This window comes from Hypanus sabinus, chromosome 6 (genome assembly GCF_030144855.1).
Source record: "Hypanus sabinus isolate sHypSab1 chromosome 6, sHypSab1.hap1, whole genome shotgun sequence".
NCBI classification, from domain to species: domain Eukaryota; kingdom Metazoa; phylum Chordata; class Chondrichthyes; order Myliobatiformes; family Dasyatidae; genus Hypanus; species Hypanus sabinus.
In genome coordinates, this window is record NC_082711.1 from 135,530,584 (window position 1) to 135,558,531 (window position 27,948).

The 27,948-nt window shown below is 39.9% G+C and overlaps 1 protein-coding gene across 1 annotated transcript in view; it reads left to right on the forward strand.

Annotated features, from left to right (window-relative positions):
* ap2b1 (adaptor related protein complex 2 subunit beta 1) overlaps positions 1-27,948 on the forward strand; it is a 284,654-nt gene that overhangs the window by 156,043 nt on the left and 100,663 nt on the right. Inside the window, exons 17-18 of the mRNA XM_059972980.1 lie at positions 980-1,125; positions 7,323-7,452. Coding sequence (XP_059828963.1) covers positions 980-1,125; positions 7,323-7,452 — 276 coding nt within the window. The remainder of the gene's footprint in view (positions 1-979; positions 1,126-7,322; positions 7,453-27,948) is intronic.

Here is a 27,948-nt window from a genome sequence, read left to right on the forward strand (position 1 = left end):
AAGTTTGAGTCATTCCCAAATTCCTGCCTATGGGCACAATCCAGAATTCGGCACTAATTAGAAAGCTTTAACTGTGCCTGAAAGATAGATGCATTAGGAACATTGGATTAAGTGTGAAAATGGAAAACAATTGATAGATATTCTCACAACAATCAAATAGTGTTTTCTAGCCGTACAGGGAATGCTCAACCTGTCATCAGTTTGAAAGTCGATTGAGACAGAGTATTTCTAAAGTGGATAAAATGTAATCCAACATTTAATATAGAAATTTAAAATGAGAAAATACAAAATTTTATGCTGGTGATTTCATTTAAATTAGCATGTTCTGGAGAGATAAGGAGACTAAAGTGATGTTTGGTACAGACAAATGAAGACACTAAACCCCTGCCTGTTATCAGAAGCCAGACACAATGCCTGATGAATCCAAATGAAAAACACAAAATTCTACAAACATGGAACGTGTCGGGCTGTGTGTGTGGGAAGAGAAACAAAGTTTACATTTCTGTTTTTAACCTGAGCCATTAACGAACACTTTACAGCATCATCATAAGATGGGGTTCAATTTCTGCTGCAGTCTGTAAGTAGTTTGTACTTTCTTCCTGTGACCGTGTGGGTTTCTTCCACCTATTTCAGTTTCCTCCCACATTCCAAAGACAGACAATTCGGTTTAGTGAGTTGTGAGCATCCTATATTCGAGCTGCAAGTGTGCTCATCTTGGGCTGCTCAGCACAATCCTCTCTGATTTGTTTGGACACAAACAACTCATTTCACTGTATGCTTCAATGTGCATGTGACAAATAAAGCTAATCTTTATCTCTTTAAAACTTTGAAAAGTTTTTTTTTGTGTGTTTCTATTATTTTCTGTTTTTAATTTAGATTTCCATCATCTGTATTTTTTTTTTTGATATGCTTGATGAATCAGTTGATTGTGTTCTTATTATCCTATAAGGCTGAAATTAGATTTTTTTTCTCCCCCCAGGTATGGTTGCCTGCAGTGAAGGCCAAGGGTTTGGAAATCGCTGGCACCTTTTCTCGAAGGCAGGGTCACATCTACATGGAAATGAGTTTCACAAACAAGGCCTTACAGCACATGGTTGAATTTGCCATTCAGTTCAATAAAAATAGGTAATAAACATTTACAAAATGTAGATAAATAAGAAGCGACATTGAAAGTGATGTTGAAGCATGATTCTTTACTTCATGTTTGTATCAACATTATCTTAACAAGGTATGGTTCTTCAGGTGTTGGTCATATTAGTTATATTGTTGCCATCATCCATGTGTGAGCTCAGAGAATAAATCAAGATTAAATACTTTTCCATTGGATGTCACCCACCAGTCTAGTCCTGATCCACTGATCCTACATGTTTTCCAGTAATTAATACCAAGCCTGGTAAGGATTGTGGCACACCATGCTACCTAATTTACAGTGGAGCTGAACCCAGAATGCTCTCTCCCAGATGTATATTTGACTGAAATAAGCCAATTGTCATCAAGTAGGTGATTAAACCTAGTGCATTCTGGCTTGCAAGCATGTTTAATTTAACTGTTGGTGACTAAAGTGTAATAGTCATATATAAAATTGGGAATCTTCCAATTTTCATTACTTGATGTATAATGAAAAACTGAAGTGAAATGAAAATATTATTTCATTAATGATCTGCTTTGTTGCTTGAAGTATAATTTTCAAATTGTCTTATATTGTGTGACAATATAAATATCTTCTTTGTGATATTTATTTTGCTCTCAATTATCTGATCTCAGCTGGAATATGAGTTCCACATCGTTTTCTGTTGATAGCTTTGTATTATGCAGAGATCACTTATTGTAGCTGCCTCAAGCTCAAGTGTGTGAATGTATTTTTTTTACAAATTTGGTCCTGGGAACAATTTCTCCCACCCATCTACATTGTTGACAGTTAGTTTCTCCAAGTTCCTTTTCTATGTATAAAGAATGGCATCATCAATGGGGTACTGGATGGTTTTGGGTTTCTGTAGACTTTGGGCCATTGCCTTCAAGACAAAAGAAGATTTAGCTCAGCTGCTGCTGGAATTTAAACATCTAGGTGTCTGACTGAAACAGTATGATATTCTTTCAGAGTAGAAAAAGAAGAGGCAGTTTCAATTGGGGTGGGGGAATTAATGCTGGAAGATCTCGCAGGTCAAGTAATATTTGTGGTACAGTAACAGAATTTAAATTTTACGCTAAAGACTCAATGAAGATCTCAATGCTAATCTTGTTTCACTCTCCATGGATGTTGCCTGACCTGCTGAATGTTTCCAGTATTTTCTGTTTTTATTTTAGATTTCCAGCTTTTCTGTTATACATTTAAACTCTGCTATCACCTCTTGAGTTCAAATACATTATAAGTTGACGAAAATGAATTGAAATTGGTTTATTATTGTCACACGTACTGAGATACAGTGAATGGCTTGTCTTGTGTACTGTATAATTATCGAGTGCATTGAGGAGGAACAAAGTAAAACAATCACAATGCAGAATAAAGTATAACACCCTCAGAGAATAAATCTGCACATAAAATGGAAATATTAAATTTACATTTATGTAGTAGAAAACCCAAAAATGGTGACTCGAAATGAAGACTGGTTGAACTGAGGATGTTCATCTACAAAGTAGGTGAGGAGAGTGAGGGCTTTAGTTTGCTTTTCTTGGGCTCTGCCTTCTCTGGTGGAAATTGAATACAAAATGTTCTCATCTCCAGCAGTGTTACTGATTAATGTTAGTAGGGTAAATATCATTTCTATGCTTCCTGTTGAAGTGACTTGGTGATCAATATCAGAACTCCTTAAATGTTTATAACTGTGGGATGATTGCCTCAGTGGCCGTAGAACGTACACATGAAAGATGGTTTGCTGCTGAGATCATCAGCCCTTTTCACTAACTCATCCTTCAGATAGCAAAATCCTTCCCGCCATCCCCTTAGGTTACTCGGTTTGTTTCGATCAGACTTTTATGAGAAGATTACCAGAGCTGAGCTTCAGGGAGAAGGTAAATTGAATGCAGAAACTGCAGTTACTGGAAATTTGAACTAAATTCAGAGAAGGTTAGAAATGTTCAGACAATCTCTGTGGAAGGAGAAACAATATTCCATGTCTAGAATCTTTTATCAAAGGGAAAAATGGTTTTGTTTTAATTGGAGACATGAGATTGCAGATGCAGTAATCTATGTGAAAAAAACCCTGCTGAATGGTTCAGGTAGCATCTGTGGAGGCAAAGGGATGGTCGATGTCTTGAGTTGAGATGCTGTATCAGGATTAAGAGTGTAAAGGAAAGATAGCCAGTATAAAGGGGTAAGAGGAAGAATTAAAATGGTGGCTGGTATGTTGCAAGAGATGGGGAGGTTTGAGTGGGGAAGAATGAATTAACCAGGGAGTTTTGGAGAAAATGGTCTCTACAGAAAGCGAGAGCGGGGAGAGGAGAAGGAAAAATGTGACTAATGGTGGGATCTTGCACCGCTGGATGAAAGAGCAAAGGAATGATGCACTGAATGTAGAAGCTTGATGCATGAAAAGTAAGGATGAAGGGAACTCAATCCCCGTTCAATCTGAGGAAATGAACTTAAGGCGGATATTGGGAAATAAGGAAATGCAAGTGTCAACTATAAGAGAGGGAAAGATGCATCCAAAGAAGTCTTGAGAAAGAAAGGATTGTCTTAAGAGCAGAAATTGCAGAGGCAGAAAACTGAGAAAGGATGGTGTCTTTACAGGAGACATTGCTGGAGGAGGTTGAGGTACAGACAGACAGACATACTTTATTGATTCCGAGGGAAATTGGGTTTTGTTACAGCCGCACCAATCAAGAATATAGTGAAGAAATATAGCAATATAAAACCATAAATAATTAAATAATAATAAGTTAATCATGCCCAGTGGAAATAAGTCCAGGACCAGCCTATTGGCTCAGGGTGTCTGACACTCAACTATGTGGTATGTGGGTAGCTGCAGGTAGCTAAGTGGGTCAGTGGTTTTATAGTAGGTATCGCTGGATGGTTGGTCTCCTGGAAATCCAAAAAAGGAGAGGGGTCTGAAATTTGAGAGCAGACTGGAATTTACTAGCCGAGGTGATAATATCGAGCACAGGAAGCAGCACTGATAAGATTATTGTGTAGCAGAGAAAAAGTTGAGGAGGGATGCAAGTGTAGGTTTGGAACAAGGACTGTTCCAGATAACCAAGGAAAATATAACCTTGTGAGTTCCAAGGTTACACCTCTGGTTTGTAGAAAATGGAAGGAATCAGAGATTTTGAGAAGCTTCATTTTAAGTAACAGAGAAGGTGTGGGAGAGATGGGTAAAACAAAGGGAACATCTCTGAAAGGGTGAAACCAGATGACTTGATGTGATGATTAAAATTGCGCTAAGCAGCTTTATTTGAGAACCAATACCACTTAGTTCCACTGGCTGTGGAACTGTGAGGAGAGTTGAAGCAGGAGCTTAGACACATGATTGCATCAAAATACTGTTTTGATAGAAAATTTATAGACCTGTTCTATGTGTTATTTTTCAAGATGCAATCAGGCATAGAGAAGTAGCTGATAGTGTGTAGAGAAATATAAGGCATGAAACCTTGAATTCCTACTGAGCACATAATCTATCAAAATTGGTTTTGAGATGCATGCAAAAGGAGCAATCTATTGAAGTTATACTGACAAATTCACTCACTACTGAATCCATTTGTTTTAGTGTTTAACTATTGCGGTTTCATGTTTTGCCTGCGATGACTTATTTATCAGTTTGTAATATCTAGGATACCAGCCTAAACACCATTTTTCCAAATAATATTATTTTACCTATCCTGTAGGATGATTTTATTTATTGAGATACAGTGCAGAATAGGCCCTTCCAACCCTTAATCCAAGCCTAATCACAGGACAATTTACAATGACCAATTAACCTATCAACCAGTATGTCTTTGGACTCTGGGCGGAAACCTACGTGGTCATCGGGAGAATGTACAATCTTCTTGCAGGCAGCTGCAGAAATTGAACACAGGCCACCTACTGTAAAGAATTTGTTATGGTCCCTAAATCTGCTAATGTGCTGTTGGCATCTGCTGTCAGACTTCTCTCTCTGTAACTTATCTGTGACAGTCTTGTCACAGATCTCCTGAAATTGAAAAGAAGTTATTTAATATGTGCATTATTTTTACACTAAGATAAAAGCTTTCCCAGAATTTAAGAGTACATCTTTAGCAGCAAAAGTATGTTTTAAAGTTATCATTCCTGAGCTTAGAATATGATTTTTGTATCTTCTCACGGATTCCCTGGAGAGCAGTGTGTAGCAGATAGGAATCTGTAGCAAAAAAAACAGAAAATACTTGTCAGATTGGGGACAGAAAAAACCAGAACAGAATGAATGTAATTTATTTAGAATGCGAATGTTATTCTGTCCATAGATCCTGTCTGACCTGAAAATTTCCGGTATTTTCTGATTTTCTGATTATTCTTATTACCAAGATCTGGATTATTTTGCTCGTGAGGATAGCATCAATTAATTAATAGCCTGGTAGGTCACAAGATATACCTTCCTCCCATGGTTGCAACCATCTTCATTTTTCAGAAACCTGTGTAACACATACAAAGGAGATAGCAGGGAGCTTGCACCTGCCTCCACTGGTTATGGGTTTACTGATGATTTCAACCCAGTATTCAAAATCTTTCCAAGGATTATCTTGATTTTTGATGTTATCCAGGTGTTTGATAGTACAATGTGCTGATATCAAGTGGCACTTACTCAACAATAAACTGTTCACTCATATCCAACTTGCATTTCAGTAGAAGCACTTAGCTCTCGAACTTATCATAGTCATGGACCAGAGAGCTGAATTCCAGAGAAGAGCTAAAAGTTATTAACCTCAGTATCAAGAAGGTGTTTGACCAAGAATGATGACATACTGCAATGTCAGCTTATTTCATGTGCACAGATCACTGGAGCCAACTGTTTCATTCAGCCAAGGCTACAAATGTTTAGTGTGTGAACTTTCTCTTTGCCATTATTTTAAAAAAGCATTTTTAGCCTTTGATAGTCAATTGTTTTCATACATGCATCAAGCCCGTCATATTAAAGGGCAAAAACAAGTTTTCTTTTTGTGTTTGATCTGTGTTCTGTTCAGTGGTGCTTTTGTTTTATTTTTTTCATAATGTTCAGTATAATCAGATATTTCCAATTATTTTTAAATTACTTCACTCGAAATTGCATCAATTTTAGGTTTTTTTTGTAATTGATTATCATGGGCTGAATAGTCAATTTCCAGCTGATTACTGTTGAACCAGCCAGCAAAAATCATTTCAGGTCAGAAGGTAGGTGAGGATCTTTGCTCTACTGTTGCTCACTCATCCATTTTATAACCTGCATCAACCACCACCACCTTTCAACCAATATGCAGGTCCTGCCTAATCTTCTGACCCATCCTCAAAGTTTGCCATTTATTTTTCAACTGTGACCCCTGATTCAAAATATTCCAGATGGTGGAATGCCATTTCTGTGCCTATGCTGTACACCCCTACAATAATTTGGTATGCATCAGCAGATCATCCTGAAGCTCACTTTCACCCAGTTAATGCTTTTCAAGTAAATTCAAGTAACTTTTCAAGTGGGATTTGGCCACTCTTTATGAAAAGGGAACTGAGAACACCACACAATCCAATGCCTTTGGAATTTTTTTCCCCTGCAGTACTCATGGTTACTGTTTGTGAATCTACTAATTCAGGTGTCATATCAAGGAAAATGAAAGTTTTCACTGCACACCATAACTTTGCAAGGGTAATATCAGAGATTATAAACCCAAATAGTTTGCTGTATTTTTTTTAATTGGTGAAGCAGCCCAACTTGGCCATATCAGTGAAATACTATCAATGAATGTGTGTGTGTGTGTATATATATCTGATTTGCCTATGTAGTGATAGTTATGCACTGAAGTAATTGACAATTATGAGTGAATTATTCTTTACGCAGTCAATGGAGGGGCACCTTGTTTACGTGATACACTGTGTTACATTCACACCTCTCTTCAGTTTCTTGCGGTCTTGGGCAGAGCAATTGCCATAAAAGGCTGTGATGGATCCAGAGAGGATGCTTTCTCTGGCACATCTATAAAAATTGGCTGGGATCATAAGGTCATCAAGATTCACTAATGGATATTTGATTCAGGGGCAACTATCCTCCTTTCTTCTGCTTCTCACCCAAACAATGCAAGGCTGGTTTGACCTGTATAGTAGTCTTGGTTAAGATAGGCACAGGCTGGTTCAGGAGAAAAGCAGGGAAAAATACAAACCTATTTTAATGTATTTTGTCTTTCTTTTACAGCTTTGGGGTGATCCCTACAACTCCTCTTCCAATTCACACTCCACTAATGCCAAATCAGAGCATTGATATTTCCTTACCACTGAATACCATTGGCCCAGTGATGAAAATGGACCCACTGAATAACCTTCAGGTGAGGCACTGCAGTCTGGAGTGAAGACATAATAACAATGATGAACAATTTCTTTGACTATAAAGGCAAATAGGTCATGTTACACAGGTTAGGCCACAGCTGAAGTACTGTGTGTGATTCTGATTGCAACACTACACCCAAAGGACAAGATTGCATTGAAGAGGGCTCAAAGTAGAGCCAAGGGTGGAGTATTTCATTTATGAAGAGAGATGTATGGGATGGGATTGTTCTCCTTGTTTCAGAGATGGTTATAGGGAGCCCTGATTGAAGTGTGCAAAATTTTGAAAGGCATTGATAGAGTAGATAGTAAGAACTCTCTTTTTCCACATAGCTATAAAACCAGAGAAAATAGTTTTAACATTCAGGGTAGGAGATTTAGAAGTTGTTTAAGGAAGAATACTTTCACCCAGGGTAGTTGGAAAACAAGTGGTAGGAAAGGCAAAGATTCTCACAACATTTAAGAAATATTTTGACCAACACTTGTCAAAATATAAGAGTCTGTTGCCAAGTGCTGGAAAATGAGTTTGGTATAGATGGGGATTTGATGGTTGGCATGGGCATGCTGGGGTGCAGGTCATGTTTCTGTGCTGTATGACTATCATTTCTATTGTATTTCACAAAGAAGCGTCAAGTCTCCTGCTTAGCATTAAATGAACATCAAGAACACATTACAAACAGCAAGACAAAGATTTTTTAACAAGTAAAAGACCCAACTTCAAAGAGTAGGTAATTCTGTGGATTGGTGTTCTTACTAAGACCATATCCAATGACGGGTAGGATGTGACGAGGTTCTGTATAGGGAGTTCTGGGTATTAGGTGCTAATTTAAAGGGCACGACCTCCAAGATTGTGATCTCAGGATTGCTACCCATGCCACATGCTAGTAAGACTAGAACTAAGAAGATTATACAGTCTAATACTTGGCTAAGGAGTCGGTGTAGGAGATCAAGCATAAGGTTTTTGGATCATTGGGCTGTGCTTCAGGGAAGGTGGGACCTGTACAGAAGAGATGGTTTGTACCTGAACTGGAGGGTGATTCCTAGCAGGAAGGTTTGTTAATGCTGAAGGGTGGGGTTTAAACTAGAGTTGCAGGGGGTGGGAACCAGAACAGTTTGTGGAGAGATTGTGGAGGCAGACAATGGAAAGTTCTGAAAGAGCTGACAGAAGAGATTGTGGAGGCATTAGTAATGATCTTTCAAGAATCACTAGATTCTGGGATGGTTCCGGAAGACTGGAAGATTACAAGTGTTATTCTATATTCAAGAAGGGAGAGAGGCAGAAGAAAGGAAACTATACATCAGTTACTCTGACCTCAGTGTTTGGAAAGATATTGGAGTCAATTATTAAGGATGAGGTCTGAGTACCTGGAGGCACATAATAAAATGGGCCATAGTCAGCATGGTTGCCTGAAGGGAAAATCTTGCCGGACAATTCTAAATACTAAAATCTGAGGTGCAAAGGGACTTGGCAGTCCTTGTGCAGGATTCCCTAAAGTTCCCTAAAGTTAATTTGCAGGTTGAGTCTGTGACAGAGAAGGTAAATGCAATGTTAGCATCAATTTCATGAGGACTAGAATATAAAAGCAAGGATATAATGTTGAGCCTTTATAAAGCACTGGTGAGACCTCACTTTGAGTATTGTGAGCAGGTTTGGGCCACTTAAAAAGGATACGCTGAAATTGGAGAGGGTTCAAAAGAAGTTCACAGAAATGATTCCAGGTTTGAAAGGCTTGTCATATGAAGAGTGTTTGATGACTCTGAGCCTGTATTCATTGGAATTCAAAAGAATGAGGGGTGATCTAATTGAAACCTATAGAATGCTGAAAGGCCTTGATAGAATGGATGTGGAGAGGGTGTTTCCTATGATGGAAGTCTTAAGACCAGAGGACAGAGCCTCAGAATAGAGGGGTGTCTTTTTAGAACAGAAATGAGGAGAAATTTCTTTAGCCAAAGAGTGGTGAGTCTGTGGAATTCTTTGCCATAGGCAGCTATGGAGCCAAGTCCCTATGTATATTTAAAGCAGAGTTTGATAGATTTTTGATTGATCAGGGCATGAAGTAATTTGGGGAGAAGGCAGGAGATTAGGGCTGAAAGGGAAATGGATCAGCCATGATGAAATGACCGAGCAGGCGCGATGGGCCAAGTGGCCTAATTCTGCTCCTCTACCTTATGGTCTTAATCTATAATGTACTAAATAAGGGCCCTAGCAGACTGGAAAAGAGATCTGTATCATTTATTATATTCAACACAGAGTTCAATGGGATACAGGAACCCGAGATACTATCAATGAAGAACTCTCATGAACTGTGCATGAATTAAGTTGCTTTGCCACTTTATCTGCCACTTTATTGAAACAATATGGTGCATGGTCTGAATATATGTCAGTAGCTAGAAGGAAAATAGATGACTTACTGTTAGAATGAAATCCCAAAACATTGCCTAGATTAGGATTTCCAATTTGTATTCCTCATCAATTTCTACAATTTTTTTTTATTTTCTTGGTTGGTCTTTTAAATGTATTTATTTGCAGTTAGTTTGGAAATGCCTGCCATGTTGGCCTTTATTGTAATGAGGCTGTATTGTAGAAATTGGGAATTATTGATACAATTGTCCAGGGTACTAGTGAGATCATATTTGGAGTTCTGTGTACACTTTTGGTCTCCTTATTTATTAAAGTATATAGAGGCAGCCCAAATGAGATACGCTAACCAATTTCTACAATAAGATGGTTGTCTTATTATGATTGGCTGCATTCTTTTGAGTTTAGAAGAATAAGGAGTGATTTGGAGATTTAGTGAAACAGCATGGAAACAAGTGCACTTCAACCATTTGCACCCATGTGATCAATTAACCTACTAGCCTGTATGTCTTTGGAATATGGAAGAAAACCGGAACATCCAAAGGAAACCCACGTGGTCATGGGCAGAACGTACAAACTCCTTACAGATAGCGACGGGAATTGAACTCGGGTCATTGGCATTGTAATAGCTTTATGCTAACTGCCACACTACCGCATTGGTCCAAATCTTAATAAATAACATTTTAGATCCTAAGGGACATCTGAAAGTTGATGTTGAGTTATGGGAGAGTATCAAGCAAAGGGACGCAGTAGTAAGATTGGTGAACAGTCATTTTAAATTAGGTCAGAGGAATTGCTTCTCATAGAGCATGGTGAATCCATACCTTGGAGTGTTATGGAGTCTAGAATCGTTGGAGGTATTTAAAAAGAGTATTTGGGTAAATCTTTGAAAGATGGAACAATTCAGGGCTAAGGGAAACTGGCATAGGCAGAGTTGAAACCTAGGACAAGTCAACTGTGATCATACTAAATACGTGGCAGACTTAAAAGGCCAGGTGGTTTACTCCAACTCTAAAATAGTATTTGGCTCTTCTATTACAATTGCAAATGCATTGCTTTTTTTCCAAATTCAGTGTCCCTAAACATTGCTGTTGCATTTTGCAAGCCACCTCGTGATTTCTCTTGCAAAAGAGAAAAACAAGGAGTGCCAAATTACAGCTCTGGTGATTTCTTAGTAAACAATGATGAATAAAGGTGCAGAGCCTTCTCAAAGATGTGTCAGTAGAGGGTCATGACATTAACACAACCATGACAACTGTTTAAACTTATTCAAGACTTGTAAAAAGCAACTGAATTTGTTATAACCTTATATCAAAGGAAGAGGCCTCTAATAGAAAAGTTAAAGAATTGCATCTCAGAATCAGGTTTAATATCACCAACATATGTCATGAAATTTGTTAACTTAGTGGCAGCCGTACAATGCCATGATAAATATCAAATAAATAACGGTATATTAAATAGTTAAAAATAGTGCAAAAACAGAAAAAAAGGGAGGTAATGTTCATGGGTTCAATGTCCATTTAGAAATCAGATCTTCAATCAATTCACCAGATTAATTTGCTTGCATGTAAGCCATCGCTAACTATTATTTTATGACATTTAAATTGATAACAATTAATCTATCTGGAAATGAAAAGAATCGATTTGTTCATTAAATTGTTGTGAATCTGTCTTTTGGTGTATAATGTATTTAGATAGTTAATATCAGCAACATTCAACAAGCAAATGTTTTTTTCTCATCAGAAGTAATTTATAATCACCTGATAGGAAGGTCTGCATTAATACTAGTGTTTAAATACATCTAAGTGGTGATATTATAAGAGATTTTCTTCCTTTATTTGATATCCACTTAGAGCAATTACATTATTACAATTGGGCTTTAGCTGTAGTGATTTTGAGCAATATGTAAATCTGCGGTAGTTCCAAACATCTTAAAAAAACTTGCTGCAAATTGTCTCTATGATAATGAACAATTATATCATTACAGATGCCATTTAGATGCAGTGAAGGTGATTGCCCATGTCCCAGAGCAGCTGCAACTTTCTGATTTTTTTATATATTAGGGATGCACTATGTTAATAGGCAGCAAGGATATTGAAATGTTTATGAATGGCATCCAACTGGCAATGTGCACTGACACATATTGGTGCAAAAGACAATCCTTGGTTGATGTGCTGTGATTAGTTCGTATGCTAGCAGACTGGAGATTGAACAATGAAATGTATTATCAGTGTGCTTCAGCTCAGCCAGTAAAGCAACATTTTATTTTGTTAAATTGATTGCAAGCATATCTATTTCTAACATGTAATGCAAAATTATTTTTCACATGATTTTTACTGGTCACGACCATTATGTGCCGTATGGTATGACGTGAGCGATCATGGTCTCATGACCATGATTGTTCTTGGCAAATTTTTCTACAGAAGTGGTTTGCCATTGCCTTCTGGGCAGTGTCTTTACAAGATGGGTGACTCCAGCCATTATCCATTTTGCCCCTGTTTTACTGGTAGGTTAACTTTATAACTAGGATGTGACAAGACAGTGTTTAATTTAATACATTAAGATTCCAGCAACTGAAGCCTATTGATCTGGAGTTCAAAATCCCATATTGACAGCTGAAGGAATCATTTTTTTTAAAAAGCCACAGTATTTTGAAAACCATACTATTTTACTGTTGTCCATTAGGGAAGGAGATCCACTGTTTTGCCTGCTTTGGTTTGAATGCAACTCCAAACCCATTAAAGCAGTTGACTTTCATCTATCTTTTGAAATGCCTCAGCAAGTTACTCAATTCAGATGGTAATTAGGGATGGACACTAAAGGCTCAGCATCTCCCACAGCATATAAACAAATACACAGTTAACTTTTGAAAAAGACGGGGAGATAAAGCAGGGTGCCGCCAACTGACTGCAATAAGGTGTATTTTAGTAAAAAGGTGGCAATGTATGCCAAACGATGTTCAAAATGGCCTATGCTGACTTCATCAAATGTGCAATCAATAAGGCTGAAATGCAACATTTTTTTGAGGAACATTATGAATAAAGCACATATGTCAAGGTTATTTCTGTTGTGCAGTGAATTTTTATTCATTAAGCCCTCCATTGGTTGGGGTCGACCATAGATGTAGAGTCCTAACACTCTACTTGATACACAAGCTAATATCACTTGGCAATACTGAGTAATATGGCTTGTATATTCTACTAAATACACTGCATTAGGTATGGCTTGGCACATAAACTTAGTGACACAATTTAATGACGGAGAGTAATTTGTCAGATCTGAGCTTACATATAAGCAAATGCTTTGAGAGACTGGTTAAAGACTATATCTGCAGCATGCTACCGCCCACACTGAACCGCCTGCAATTCGCCTACTGATGGATCTGATCTACCAATGACACCATAGCCTTAGCGCTACACGCCATCTCACTCACCTGGAGAATAGGGATGCATATGTTAGAATGCTGTTCCTGGACTACAGTTCAGCATTCAACACCATAATTCCCTCCATACTTGACAGGAAGCTCGGAGACCTTGTCTTGCACCCTGCCTTGTGCAGCTAGACTTCCTATTGGATCACCAGTAGGTGGTAAGGACAGGCTCCTCACCTCTGACCCTCAACACAGTGCTCCCCAAGGTTGTGTTCTGAGTCCCCTTCTCTACTGCCTTTACACCCACGACTGTACTGCCACACACAGCTCCAATCTGCTGATCAAATTCGCAGGTGACACGGCTTTGATTGGCCTTAATTCTAGCGGTGATGAGACAGCCTGTAGAGGAGAGGTTGATACCCTGACACCATGGTGCAAGGATAACAACCTCTCCGTCAATGTCCAAATGACAGAAGAGCTGATTGTGGATTACAAGAGGAAAAGAGACAGGCTCGTTCCAATCAACATTCAATGGGTCTGTAGTTGAGAGGGTGAGTCGTTTCAAGTTCCTCAACATATGCATCATCGATGATCTCACCTTGACTGTACTGCTGACATTGTGGGGGGGAGAAAAAGCACAACAGTGTCTCTTCCACTTCAGGTGACTGAAGAAATTTGGCATGGGCACCATTGCGAGCATACTGACTGGCTGTATCACTTGGCACTGTGATGTAACCTTAACCACTGGGCACTGTGGAGAGTGATACAGACAACCCAGCACATCTGTGGATGTGAACTTTCCTCCATTGAGGACACTTATAGCTCCAGGTGCAGAAAGAAGGCCTGGAAAATTATCAGGCTCAACGGTCACCCCAACCATAAACTGTTTTAGCTGCTTCTGTCTGGCAAATGGTACTGCAGCATTAAATCCAGGACCAACAGGCTACAGGGCAGCTTCTTTTTACAAGCCAATAGACTCACAAATTCACATGTCTGTAAATTGCTCCCTCACATTGTGGGATGTTGTTAGATTTAAATAAATTTTATTCTATTCTATTCATTAAAACATTTAATAATGCAGCTCTACAAAAAAGTGCTTCAAATCAATAACACAAATTTCAAATTTGTAGATAACATTTTAAACTTGAAAGGAATGTACTGCATGTTGTGATTGTGGTCGAAGTCACCGGAAGGGACACTGATGTTGTGGATGTGAAAATCTTTATTCATCGTGACAGACATTTCCTTGGAGATCAGCATCAGATTTAATATTACTGGCGTATGTGTGCGTGTGTATGTGTGCTAAATAAGTAGTGCAAAAAGAGATTTTAAAAGAAAATGTAGTGAGGTAGTGTTCATGGGGTCAATGTCCTTTCAGAAATCTGATGGCAGAGCAGAAGACATTATTGCTGAATCATTGAGTTTGTGCCTTCTCTTGAGGTATCACCACTCAGACGCATGTCCTTTGTGATGTGGATACTTGATGATTGATGCTGCCTTTTTGAGGCTTTGCTTTTCGAAAATATTCTGGATGCTGGGGAGGCGAGTGCGCATGATGGAGCTGCCTGAGTTTACAACTTCCTGCAGCTTCTATCAATCCTGTGTATTTGGACCCCCTCCCCCCCCACCACCATCACCAGACTGTGGTGCAGCCCGTTACAATGCTCTCTGTAGAAATTTGCAAGTGACCTACCAAATCAACTCAAACTCCAAATGAAATATACCCGTTCTCATGCCTTCTTTGTACCTGCATCAATATGTTGGGCCCAGGGTGGATTGTAGGAGATGTTGACAAGCAGGAACTTGAAATTGCTCACCCTTTCCACTTCTGATCCCTCAATGAAAACTGGTGTGTGTTCCCTTGTCTTACCCTTTCTGAAGTCTACAGTCAATTCTTCGGTCTCACTGACGTCGAGTGCAAAGCAGGTTCCGCAACACCACTCACCCAGCTGATCTTTCTCACTCCTGACACTGTCTCGTCACCATTCTGCCAAGCAAATTTATAGATGGCATTTGAGCTGTGCCTAGTCACACAGTCATGGGTGGAAAGAGAGAAACAGTGGGCCAAGCACACATCTTTGAGAGGTGCCAGTGTTGATTATCAGCGAGGAGGAGATGTGATTTCCAATCTGTACAGACTGCGGTTTTCTGTTGAGGAAGTCAAGGATTCAGTTACAGAGGGAGGTACAGAGGCCCAAATTTTGGAGCTTCTTGATCGGAACTGTAGGAATAATTGTGTTAAACACTGATCTATAGTTAATAAGCGGCTTGACATAAGTATTAGTATTGTCCAGATGATATCTGTTGTAGGCCTATTGTGGCAACAGGGAAATTGCAGTGGGTCCAGGTCTTGCTTAGGCATGAGTTGATTCTAGCCATAACGAACCATCTCAGTAGAGTCCCACAATCCCAAAAGTACATCATATCGTTATGATCAAAGGTATCAGTAGGTGATTCAATACAATATTAATAATTACAATGACATTGTTTGCTTCAATATTTTGGGTTAACAATGAATTACATATCTACAGTGGGACACACCTGTGAATGTTTTAGACAGATTTTCTTTAAACAAGACTTCTGAAGACAGTGAGCCAGGTGCCAGAGAACACAATAGATTAGCTATTGATTGCAGCTATTCCTGTGACTGCGTTTGAGATGTTCAATGACAACAACAGCCTGATCTGCCGGCTTGAATTCAATCAAAATGGTGCAAATAACATAGCCAAGTTGCTTAGTTTGATTCAAACCAGTTAACACAATCTCATTGTCTTAATGTTTGCCTGATGCATATGCAGTCTCTGTGGACCAGTTTAACTTCAATTTACAATAAGAACTTGCTTGAATTAATATCTGCTATGTTCACAAAGCCCTAGAATACTCCCGAACATGGCTTATGCTAGAAATATTTTCAAGGAGTATTTCCTCTTAGATAAAGAGGGATCTAAGCTTTCTGAAACAATTTCAGTTGATTTTCAGCAGGCATATTGAGCAGACTTTTGGAAAAGGTCAGACTTGTCTTCTCAGTGCTGTGATGGATGAGCAATGAATCTGACTGTCATCCTCACTGAACTGTGAATAATCCTATGAGATGTCTGTGTGGGGCATGAACACCCATAAAGTTAACTGTTCTGACTAACTGGCAACTGGACTGGATGTTTTGCACATTTAGAAACGGCTTGTCTTGACATTCTCTTCGTTTCTAACGGGCGAGTTGCACAGATTGAAAGGTGCAGTGTAGAGTTAGGTTGTGTTATACAACCGGTTCATGTCAGTGCTCGACACAAGCCGTTTCCTAACCTTCCCAAAAGCATAATGCTCCAAACATCTTCCCTTTGGGAGTGAATGTGGTTTTCTTGTAAATGGTCCGTGCAAACTTGGTGGAGTTTGGTATAGTTGATAGGAACTTCTGCTTTCAGGCTTTCTAAAAAAAATGCGGTTGCTCAGGACTTGCCTTCAACAGTGTTTCCTTTGCAATTCACAAGCTGTAGTAAACATTAAAAATTAGTTCCAAGTTCAGAGTAGATTTATTATCAAAGTTTCAGACACAATCTTGAAATTAATTTTCTTGGAGGCATTTACAGGAAAAAATAAGGAAATATATTAGAATTCACATAAAACTATGTGAAGACTGACAAACAGCTAATGTGCAAAATAAGACAAACCGCAGATTAAAAAAAATACTGAGCGTATGAATTGTAAAGTCTGCGATAGTGAGTTTGTAGAATCAGTTCAGAGAAGTGGTGAATGAAGTTATCCACACAGGTTCAGGACCCGGGTGACTGTCAGGTCATACATGTTCTGAACCTAGTGAAGCTGTTCCTGAACAAAGGGTCAGAAATAATAACTCTATTTTTGCATGATAAGAATAATACATTTTGCTGAGATATAAAACTATCATATACACCCCCTCCAACCTCCTATCTGAGCATTCTTCCAATCTTGTGGCATCACTTTTGTGAAGGTGGTGTTGAACATACTGTTAACCCCCACACCCTTCACATCACTGTCACCTGTGGGTTTATTGGGGTCTTTTGATAGCTTATCTCTGTAAAGGAGACAAATAAGAAATACTATCATGATGTAAACTAAACTCAATTTGGAACTTTCTGGCATGTTACGTACATTGCAGTTGCTTGCTTAGCAACTATAAAGAGGCATGAATGGAATTACTTCTGTTATTTTGCATGTGAAAACTGTGAGCATTAAATGGTGTGTGTCAAAAGAATATAGTATGCACTATCACAGAGAAGGGATAAGGCTTATTAAAGGGAAGCTAGATAAAGACATAAGGGAGAAAGGGATGGAATGCAGTGATTAATGAATTCTGGTTCATATGGAGGATTAAAATCAGAATAGATCAGGGGTACCCAAAATACAGTCCAAAGTTCAGAATTGCCCACTTCTTAATTCTCCTGCAGTAGTCAGTATAGATTCTCCCTATGTGCCACCTTCCCTTAGTTATCAATGTAGAACAGTACAGGCTCTTTGGCCCACTATGTAGTGCTGACCTTTAAACCTACTCCATGATCAGTCTAACGCTTCCCTCTTTCATAAACCATAAAGCTCCATTTCCCTTTCATCCCTGTGCCTATCTAAGAGTCTCTTAAATGCCCCAATGTATCACCACCCTTCCCCACTCCCCCTTTCCCCCACACTCTCTACCCCCTCCCTCCTTCCCCTTCCCTCTCTCTCCCCTCTCTCTCCCCTCCCCTTCCCCCTCCCCCCTCCTCATCCCCCTCATGCCCTTTCCCCTCTCCTTCCCCCTTTCCTTCCTCCCTCCCTCCTTCCCTCCTCCCTTCCTCCTCCCCTTTCCTCCTCCTCCCCTTTTCTCCTCCTCCCCCTTTCTCCTCCTCCCCCTTTCTCCTCCTCCCCCTTTCTCCTCCTCCCCCTTTCTCCTCCTCCCCCTTCCTCCTCCTCCCCCCTTCCTCCCCCTTGAACAAATTCAAGACAGAAAGCCTTGGAAGAAAGAAAAGGGAGAGGGTAGGAGCATCACAGGGAGGCATTGGCCGGGCAAGGAGATAACATGGGAGAGGAACAAGGAGATGGGAAATGGTGAAGTGGGGGGCGTGTGGAGGCATTACTAGAAGTTTGAGAAATCAGTGTCCATACCATCAAGTATTAGGCTACCCAAAAGGAATATAAGATTCCCCCAACCTAGGTGTGGCCTTATCCCAACAGTGGAGGAGGAAATGGATGGACATATCGGAATGGGAATGGAAAGTAGAATTAAAGTGGGTGGCCACTGGCAGATTCCATTTGTGCTGGTGGACAAAGTGTAGATGCTTGACAAAGCGGTGTTTCAATTTATGTCGGTCTCACTGATATACAGGGGGCCACACCGGGAGCACGGAACACAGTATATGACCCCAACAGACTCACAGGTGAAGAGTCACCTCACCTGGAAGGACTGTTTGGGACCCTGAATGGTAGTGAGGGAGAGGTGCCAGGGCAGATGTAGCACTTGTTCCACTTGCAAGGATATGTGCCAGGTGGGAGATCAGTGGGGAGAGATGAATGGACAAGGGAGTTGCATAGGGAGCGATCTCTGTGGAAAGCAGAAAGTGGGGTGGGAGGGCAAGGTCTGTTTGGTGGTGAGATCCAGTTGGAGATGGTGGAAGTTATGGAGAATTATGTGCTGGACGTGGAGGCTGGTGGGGTGGTAGGTGAGGGCAAGAGGAACCCTATCCTTGGAAGGGTGGTGGGAGAATGGGATAAGGGCAGATGTGCGTGAAATGGAGGAGATGTAGTTGAGGGCAGCATTGATGGAGGAGGAAGGGAAGCCCCTTTCTTTGAAAAAGGAGGACATTCCCTTCTTCTAGAATGAAAAGCCTCATCCTGAGAGCAGATGCGGTAGAGAAAAGGAATTGAGAAAGGGGATGGCATTTTTATGAGTAGCAGGGTGGGAGGAGGTGTCGTCCAGGTAGTTGTGAAAGTCTGTCGGTTTCTAATAGATGTATAAGCTGTCTCAGGAGATAGAGACAGTGAGATCAAGAAAGATCTGTCTCCCCTCCCCCACATTTCAATACTCAGTGTATTCTAGCCAGAGTTTTATAGAGCTGCAGCATTACCTGATGGCTCTTGAACTTAATCCCCCAACTAATGAAGGCCAACTCAACAGACACCACCTTAACCAACCCTATCAACTTGTGCAGCAACTGTGAGGAATCTATAGATGTGGACCCGAAAACCCTTCGGTTCTTCCATACTGCTGAGAATCCTGCCATTAACCCTGTACTCTGCCTTCAAGTTCAGCATCCCAAAGTACATCAATTCACAGTTGTCCGGATTGAATCCTATCTGTCAATTCTTTGCCCAGCTCAGCATCCTATCTGTGTGATAATTGTAGAGGATGTCCTCTTTTAAAAGGCCACTCTGAGCTGGCAGTCTATGAAATGTTAGAGCATTGTATAAAGCAAGTTTTAATTATTTAATGTAACCGGGTTATCGCCATACTGTACCAACCATATCTCCTGGTTTAAATGGGATGGGAAGAGTTGGTTTCTAAACATTGACAAGTCCAGGTAATACTCCATTAAGCATTCTGTCATGTGCTTAGGTTAAGTTCATATTTTTAAATTTAACTTAACAGTGAATATTTTAATATGATTGGTGAGATATTATTTGGATCAAAAACCATGAATAATATTGAGTTCTTATAACTGATAAAAGCTGTAAAGTAATTTCGTACATCATAAAGATCATATGACTTTAGAGCCCATCGAGTCAGCTGCGCCATTCGACCATGGCTGTTTTTTTAATTCCTCTCAACATCATTCTCCTGCCTTCCCTCCTGTAACCTTTGATGCCCTTACTAATAAAAAAACTATCAATTCCCGCTTTAAATATACCTAGTTACTTAGCATCCACACGCGTCTGTGGCAAAGAATTCCACAGATTCACCATCTTCTAGCTGAAGAAATTTCTTCTCTGTTCTGAAAGGACATCCTTCTAATCTGAGGCTGTGACCTCTAGTCCTAGACTCCTCCACTACAGGAAGAATCCTCTCCACTTTCAATCTATGTAGGCCTTCCAGTATTTGATAGGCTTTAATGAGGTCTCCCCTCATTCTTCTAAACTCCAATGAATACAGGCCCAGAGCTATCAAACACTTCTCATACATTAACCTTTTCATTCCCAGAATCATTGCCGTGAACTTCCGCTGCACTCTCTCCAGTGCCAGCACATCCTTTCTTAGATAAGCGTCCCAAAACTACTGGCAATACTCCTAACTCCAAGTAGAGTCTGATTAGTGCCTTATAAAGCTGATCATTACAATCTTGTTTTTATATTCTAGCCTTTAAAATGAATACTAACATTGTATTTGCCCTCCATAACACTGATTCATCTTGCAGGATTTAAGGAATCCTGCACAAGAACTTCCAGGTGCCTTTGCATCTCTGATTTCTGAATTTTATCACCGTTCAGAAGATAGGCTATACTTATATCCCTTCTACCAAAGTGCATGACTATATACTTGCCTACGCTATATTCCATCTGCCACTTTATCCATTCTCCTAATCTGCCTAAGTCTTTCTGTAGGCCTTCTGCCTCCTCAACGCTACATGCCCCTTTACCTATATTCATATCGTCTGTAAACTTGGCCATGAAGCCATCAATTCTGTCACCCAGATCATAGAAATATAGCATGAAACGAACCGGTCCCAACTCTGACACCACTAGTCTAGGCAGCCAACCAGAAAAGGCCCCCTTTATTCACAGTCTTTGCCTCCTGCCAATCAATCTTTTATTTTTATTTTATTTAGAGATACAGCACAAATTAGGCCCTACCAGCCCAATGAGCTATGCCTCCCACCTATTTAATACTAGCCTAATCACAGACAATTTACAGAGACCACTTATCAGTCACTTTGGTAGAAAGAGTAAAAGTATGGCCTATTTTCTAAACGGGGGAGAAAAAGGGACCTTGAACCATGGGAGGAAACTGAAGCACCTGGAGGAAACCTACGTAGTCACAGAGAGAATGTACAAACTCCTTACAGACAGCGGCAGAATTGAACTCCCGATGCCCTGAGCTGTAATAGTGTTCTGTTATTCACTATGCCAAGCTATTTTCTAACCATCCATGTTATACCATGAGCTCTAATCTTGTTAAGCAGCCTCGTGTGGAACCTTGTCAAAAGCCTTCTAAAAAAAAACAAGAAAACAACTGACTCTCCTTTGTCAAACCTGCCTGCTGTTTCCTCAAGGAATTCCAACAGATTTGTCAGGCAACATTTCCCCTTAAGAAAACCATGATGACTTTGTGCTATTTTATCATGTGGCTGCAAGTACCCAAGAAACCTGATCCTTAGTAATAGAATCCAACAACTGGCGTCAAGCTAACTGGCCTTTTGCTTCCCTCCTTTCTTGAAGAGTGGATTGGTAATTTAAGATATTATTTATGTTTGCTGTTTTTGTACTTTTAAATTGCACTGAACTATTGCTTTTATTATTGCTAACTTCAGTCGCTAACCTTAAAGGTAAGGTGTGACTTTGCTGCCTGTCAAAGATTTCTGAAGTCATATAAGGCTCTATCACTGATCAGTAGCTACCTGTTGCTTTTGTGCTTTGGTACAGTGAGAAGTACAAGCAGGGAATTCACACAACTGGTTCTACTCAGGAAAATGTAATAGACAACACAACACAGTAGAGCCATTCACTAAGCCCGAGAGCATCTCTGGAACAGAGAGCAAAGTTAATGCTTTGTGAAAGAAGTAAAGCTACAATCTGGAACAAGCTAAGACAAACATTGGAAGAATATGGACAGTCAGGCAGCATCTGTGGAAAATGTTAACTGGTTTTTCTTTCCACTGAGTTCCTGCTAGTCTGACAAACTCTGTTTCTCCACGTCCTTGCATGAGTTGCTGAACTTTTCCATTTTCTGCTTTTATTTCAGATTTCCTTCAGCTGCAGTTATTTTTAAATTCCATTTGTGCCATTGTGCTTTGGGTGTTGAATCAGAGATAAATGTTGGCCAGGGTACCAGTAGAAAACTTCTCAAAGGATTCAAAGTATGTTTGCAATATACAACCCTGAAATTTGTCTTCCCCACAAAGAAAAACCTCAAATCCCACCCCCCCCACTACGCACAAATGACAACAAGAAAGAACCAGTGAAAAATGCAGAATATATAACACAAAATCAAGAGTCCATACTTAGCTCCGCTCATTGTTCATTACCTGCAGGCCTCTTCGATTCATAGCCGCCCAAAATAGCAACAGAGAAGGAAAAGACCAGAAAGGCATCATATCGTGAACTATATTCCAATCCGCAAATCACAGACCTTCAGTACTGTCCTCCAACAGTATTGAGGAGGAGAGAGAGACCGTTCAAACACATGGACCTTCCCTCAGGAGAAGCGAATGAGAGGCTGGTAGATAGTGTTGAGCACTCACTTGCCTTCCGCACTTGCCTCGATGTTTTCAATCTTCCTCGTGCTTTAACTGGCAAGGTCAGCGAGAAATGGAGTCGATAATGGGCTCCCACCCCAACTCTAAGCTTCAAGGCAGGAGTTGATGATGAAACATCAACTCCTGTCTGAGAAGTGACTTAGATCCACTCCAATTTGACTATTAGTGCAACAGGTCCACAGCAGATGCCATTTCATTGGGTCTTCACTCAACTCTGGACAGCAGAAGTGCTATTACCCCCTCAGCTAATAACAAGCTTTGAATCTTAGCCTCAATACCTCCTTGTGCTGTTGGACCTTGATTTCCTCACCCGCTGACCCCAGTTAGTTCTGATTAGAAACAATATCTGCTCAGTGCACCAGAAAGTTAGCGCCTGCTCCACTCTCTTTACACTTGTGACTGTGAGGCTAAGCACAGCTCCAATCTCATATTTAAGGTTGCTGATGAGGACACTGTCATTGGCTGAATCGAAGGTGGTGACTGAAGTTTGCAAAGATTCAGCATGTCATCTGAAAGTTTGAAAAAATTCTTCTAAGTGTATGGTGAAGACTGTATTCAAACACCTAGTCCCAACCGTCAGTGCCAGGGATGGAGGTAAAATATTTCAGGTAATTCCAGAGAACAATTTACCAAGTTACCAAAAAGTATGAGTTTTCATTGGCACAAGATGTCAAGGCTAGTGGTTATGAAGTGATTGTATATAAATTGAATGCCTATCAGTATTTTTCTGGGGTGTAATGTAGTTGTATAAATTTTGGGTAGGAGTCACTATACCAGCTGTTAGAAAAGATTTGCCAAAGGCATTATCATCTGTTGCTAATTAATACCAACTGGAAAGTTGACTAAGGCTATATGGGCTGCTTCATTGCTTAGACTCTTGGCTTAACTTAATGGATTGCCCAGGAGGGAATCATGGAACAGATGGAATGGCCCTTAATCTGCTCCCAGTTTTCTTCCTAATTGGATGATAGCGTTAATTACTCCTGAGTATTCCGATCCTGTCGAACTAGTTCCACTCTCTTGAAGAATGCCATCTAATAAATCCTCTCATTACCACCTCTAAATTCACATTTTGCCTCCCCAGCTTATAATTGGGTCAGCACAGGATTTTATCTATTAACTGATTTTAAAGAATCTACACTGAAAAAGACAATTCAGCCAAATGTTTAACATTAGCGGACATAACTTTTGTTTTATAAGCAGGGCCAATTAATAATCGAAATCCATGAATTAAACCAGACAACCTGTCATTTTCAGTCCTGTACTTTGAGATGGATATTAAAGTTAATTAAAAGCACAAATCTAAAGGCAAAACATTGCAAATGCTGCAAATCTGAAATAAAAATAGGAAATGCTGGAAACCCTCAGCAGACCAAGAAACAACAGGAGAAGGGAAAATAAATTTAATGCTCTATTACTTAACATTAGAATCAGCCAGATGTGAAATATACTGGAATGACTGATCATCTGAAATTGTTAAATATGGTATTGTAGGCCTTCCCAGGTGCTCTCTTTTAAGCTTATGCTGGACTTCATTGGAACAGTTAAGAGGTCAAAGACAGAGCTCATTGTGGGATTGAGATGAAGACTTTAAAAATTCAAAGCAACTGCAAGCTCACATTTATCTTTAGGGCATTCTGCAACTGAATCTGCATTTGTTTTGCCCAACCTGTAGGAGACGATATTATGAAAATCGATAGTACAACACTTAATTAGAAATAAAACTGAATCACTGCCTCACTTGAAATAATGTTTGGTTTTATAGATATGAGGAAAGGAAGGGTAAAATGGCATGTATTGTATACCCTGCACTTGTATGGCAAAGTGTTCTGGGAAAGGAGCATTGATGGTGAACATAACTTAGTAAGTGGCAGAAAGAATTTCCTTTCAGATTGCTTAGAGTGGGTGGAGTGCAGTAAGAGAGAAAACCTGTCTTGCAATTGAATCTTAATGAACATATTTGCTATCAGTGTAGATCTCATATGATTTCTATCAAACAATAATATTTAAAATTTAGAAAATGTAAATCGTGCTTCGCTAAAGAAGAAATATGCCCTTGGTATTACAGGAAAGATGCTCATGTGGATAGAAGGTTCACTGACTGAGTGAAATCAGAGGTGCAAAATGACTTGGGAGTCTTTTTGCTGGATTCCCTAAAGGTTAACTTGTAGATTAAGTCAGACATTGGTCAGACAACACTTGGAGTATTGTGAAAAATTTTGGGCACCTTATCTAAGAAAGGATCTGCTAGCATTTGAGAGGATCCAGCAGATGTTCACGGGAATGAAAGAGGAGCGTTTTTTGCCTCTGGGCCTGTATTTAGTGGGGGATCACATTGATACCTATCGAATATTAAAAGGTCTAGATAGAGAGGATGTTTCATATAGTTTGGAACGGAGGGCACAGGGGATAGAAGGATGTCCCCTTTAGGACAGAGAGATAATGAGGAATTTCTTTAGCCAGAGGGTAGTGAATATGTGAAATTCGTTGCTACAGACAGGTGTGGAGGCCAAGTCTTTGGCCTCCAAGGTTGATAGGTTCTTGGTTAGTCAGGACATCAAAGGTTGCAGGGAGAAGTCAAGAGAATGGGGTTGAGAGGGATAATAAATGGCGGGGTAGACTTGATGGGCTGAATAGCCTAATTCTGCTCTTATGTCTTATGGTCTAAAACATATACACATAACTAATGTATTAACACTGACTCTAGTGAACATTAACACTGAGAAGTCCATCTTCCTTCTGCTCCAGGAAACTAATGGCAGAGCCCAGCAGGCAAGATCAGAGATAATGCTTTAATGTAAAAGCTTGGAGGTCTATGAATAAATTATTTGTGGAACGGTTCATATTTTACAGCAAAACCCAAGCCAGTAACTGATATTGCATTGGTGTGGGTAGGTTGACTATATTTCAAAGCTATTTCACAAAAATACAACTGCAGATGATGTGGATCAAAGAATGCATACACAATGCAGGAAGAACTCAGCAGGTCAGTCAGCATCCGTGAGAAAAGAGTAGCCAACGTTTTGGGCCAAAACCCTTCATCAGTCTCGGCCTGAAACGTTGGCTACTCTTTTCTCACGGATGCTGCCTGACCTGCTGAGTTCTTCCAGCGTTGTGTACGTATTCTTTCGAAGTTACTTCTTTGGCCGTGTGTACTTAGAGGATATTGCAGTGAAAGCACCATGAAAATAACTTAACTTTTCATCCACTTTAATTCCATCTTCATATGTACAATACTTTTTCTCCATGGAATTATTCATGTTTACTTTTTACTTCCATTTCTAAACATTTAAATTTCTATTGTTGACCATAAAATGATAAAATTTAGGCCTACAGAATATAAGCAACGGATGTGACTCTTGTGTCGGAGATGCAGATAACTTGTGTCAATATCAGCATTAATCTGTGCTGGCACCAGATGTTTACCTGCGGAAAGTGGCCTGCAAAGACCAGATGAACTGTAAACTAATTTTGGTATATTGAAATAAACAAATTTTGGTTCTATTTGGGTGATGCAGCTTCAGCCATAAAATTACATGCTTTCCAATTCCAGGAAAAGAGAAACAAATCAATTGCATTCACTTTAAATCAGATTATTTTATAATGATACTTGATCTTCAACAATTTTTAGAATTAGTAGTGTGTTTATTCTTCTGGCAATGTTTAGCTATGGACTGGTCCTTGTTTTCAGTACTTAACTCCTCCCGGCCACCACCCCCACACGCACAAAAATTATTATGTGCTCTTTGTCTTGTGACAGATTGTGAAAGCTTTGCACCATTTGTTGTTTCCTGCATTACCACAGTGGCTGACCCCCAAAATTGTTCTCTTACATGTGAAGTTATGAGTTTCGAAAAGACACTATATAAATGGGCAATTCTTAAACATTGTATGAATTTAATAAGAGGGAAAAAACAGCAGCAAATCTTCAGTATATACTGTGTAACTGCCTTTATTCTGTTAGCCTTTGTAACTCAGTTCTTGAATCATTTATTAATGTTGGGAACCCATGGCAAAGCCAATATTAATGCTTGGTGGTGCTCTGTGTTGCTACAGCTTGCATGCTTAAGTGGTCCCACTCTAATTTTGGATAAAATGTTTCCAGGATTTTGATCCGGCTCTGTTGAAGAAAGTTCAATGCACTTGCAGCTGTTCTTGATTGGTATGCTGAGGTGGTGATGTTTTCATAAGACATAGGAACAGAATTAGGCTGTTTGGCCCATCAAGTCTGCCAATTGTCAGTGATACATTTTTCTGCTCCGCAACCCCACTCTCTGGCCTCCTAGCCGTAATCTTTGATGCCATAACCTTGATACACCAAATGACCTGGCCTCCACAGCCACCTGTGGTAATAAATTCCACAAATTCACCCCCCTCTGACAAAATAAATTTCTCCGCATCTCTGTTCTCAGTGGACGCCTCTCTATCTTGAGGCTGTGCCCTCTAGTCCTAGACTCGCCCACAATGGGAAATATCCTTTCCACATATACTCTGTCTGGACTTTCAACAGTCAAAAGGTTTCAATGAGATTCCCGTCATCCTTCTAAATTTCATTGAGTATAGACCCAGAGCTATCAAACGTTCATCATATGATAACCTTTTCATTCCTGGAAACATCCTTGCAAGCCTCCCTTCTCCAATGCCAGCACATCTTTTCTTAGATGAGGAGCCCAAAACTGTTCACAATACTCAAGGTGAGGCCTCACCAGTGCCTTATAAAGCCTCAGCCTTACATCCCTGCTCTTGTATTCTAGACCTCTTGAAATCAATATTAATATTATATTTGCTTCCTCACCACCAACTCAGCTCTACCTGCATGTTAACCTTTATGGTGTTCTGCTCAAGGACTCCAAAGTCCATTTGCATTTCAGATTTTTGGATTTTCTCCCCACTTAGAAAACAGTCTGCACATTTATTTCTACTACCAAAGTTGTGCCTGCTGTTCTGACCTGGTAACAGATGTCACTGGTTTGAGAGATTTAGTCAAAGAAGAGTTCGTGAGTTGCCATACTTCATCTTGTAGTGTGCCCAGTGTATGCTAGTAGTGGAGAGGGTGAATGCTAGAATATGGTGTCCTTTAGATTATCCCTTAGGGTTACTCTAATACTGTGTGTTCTGAGATGACTGATGAAGCCAGTATGGATGTGAAGACTCCAGCAACGATTGATGGAATGGACAAATTGGTAGTTTGTGAGCTATTAAGATCCTTCCTCTTTACTCTGGATTTCTTGTGATCTTCGTGGATTAAGGTTCTCTGTTGCTGCTTCATTCCAGAAAAGGATTCCTGGAAGTCAATTGGGATATTCAATTTTTCAAAAAAGATTTTAACAACAGCCTTGAATTTTCTCCTGTGCAT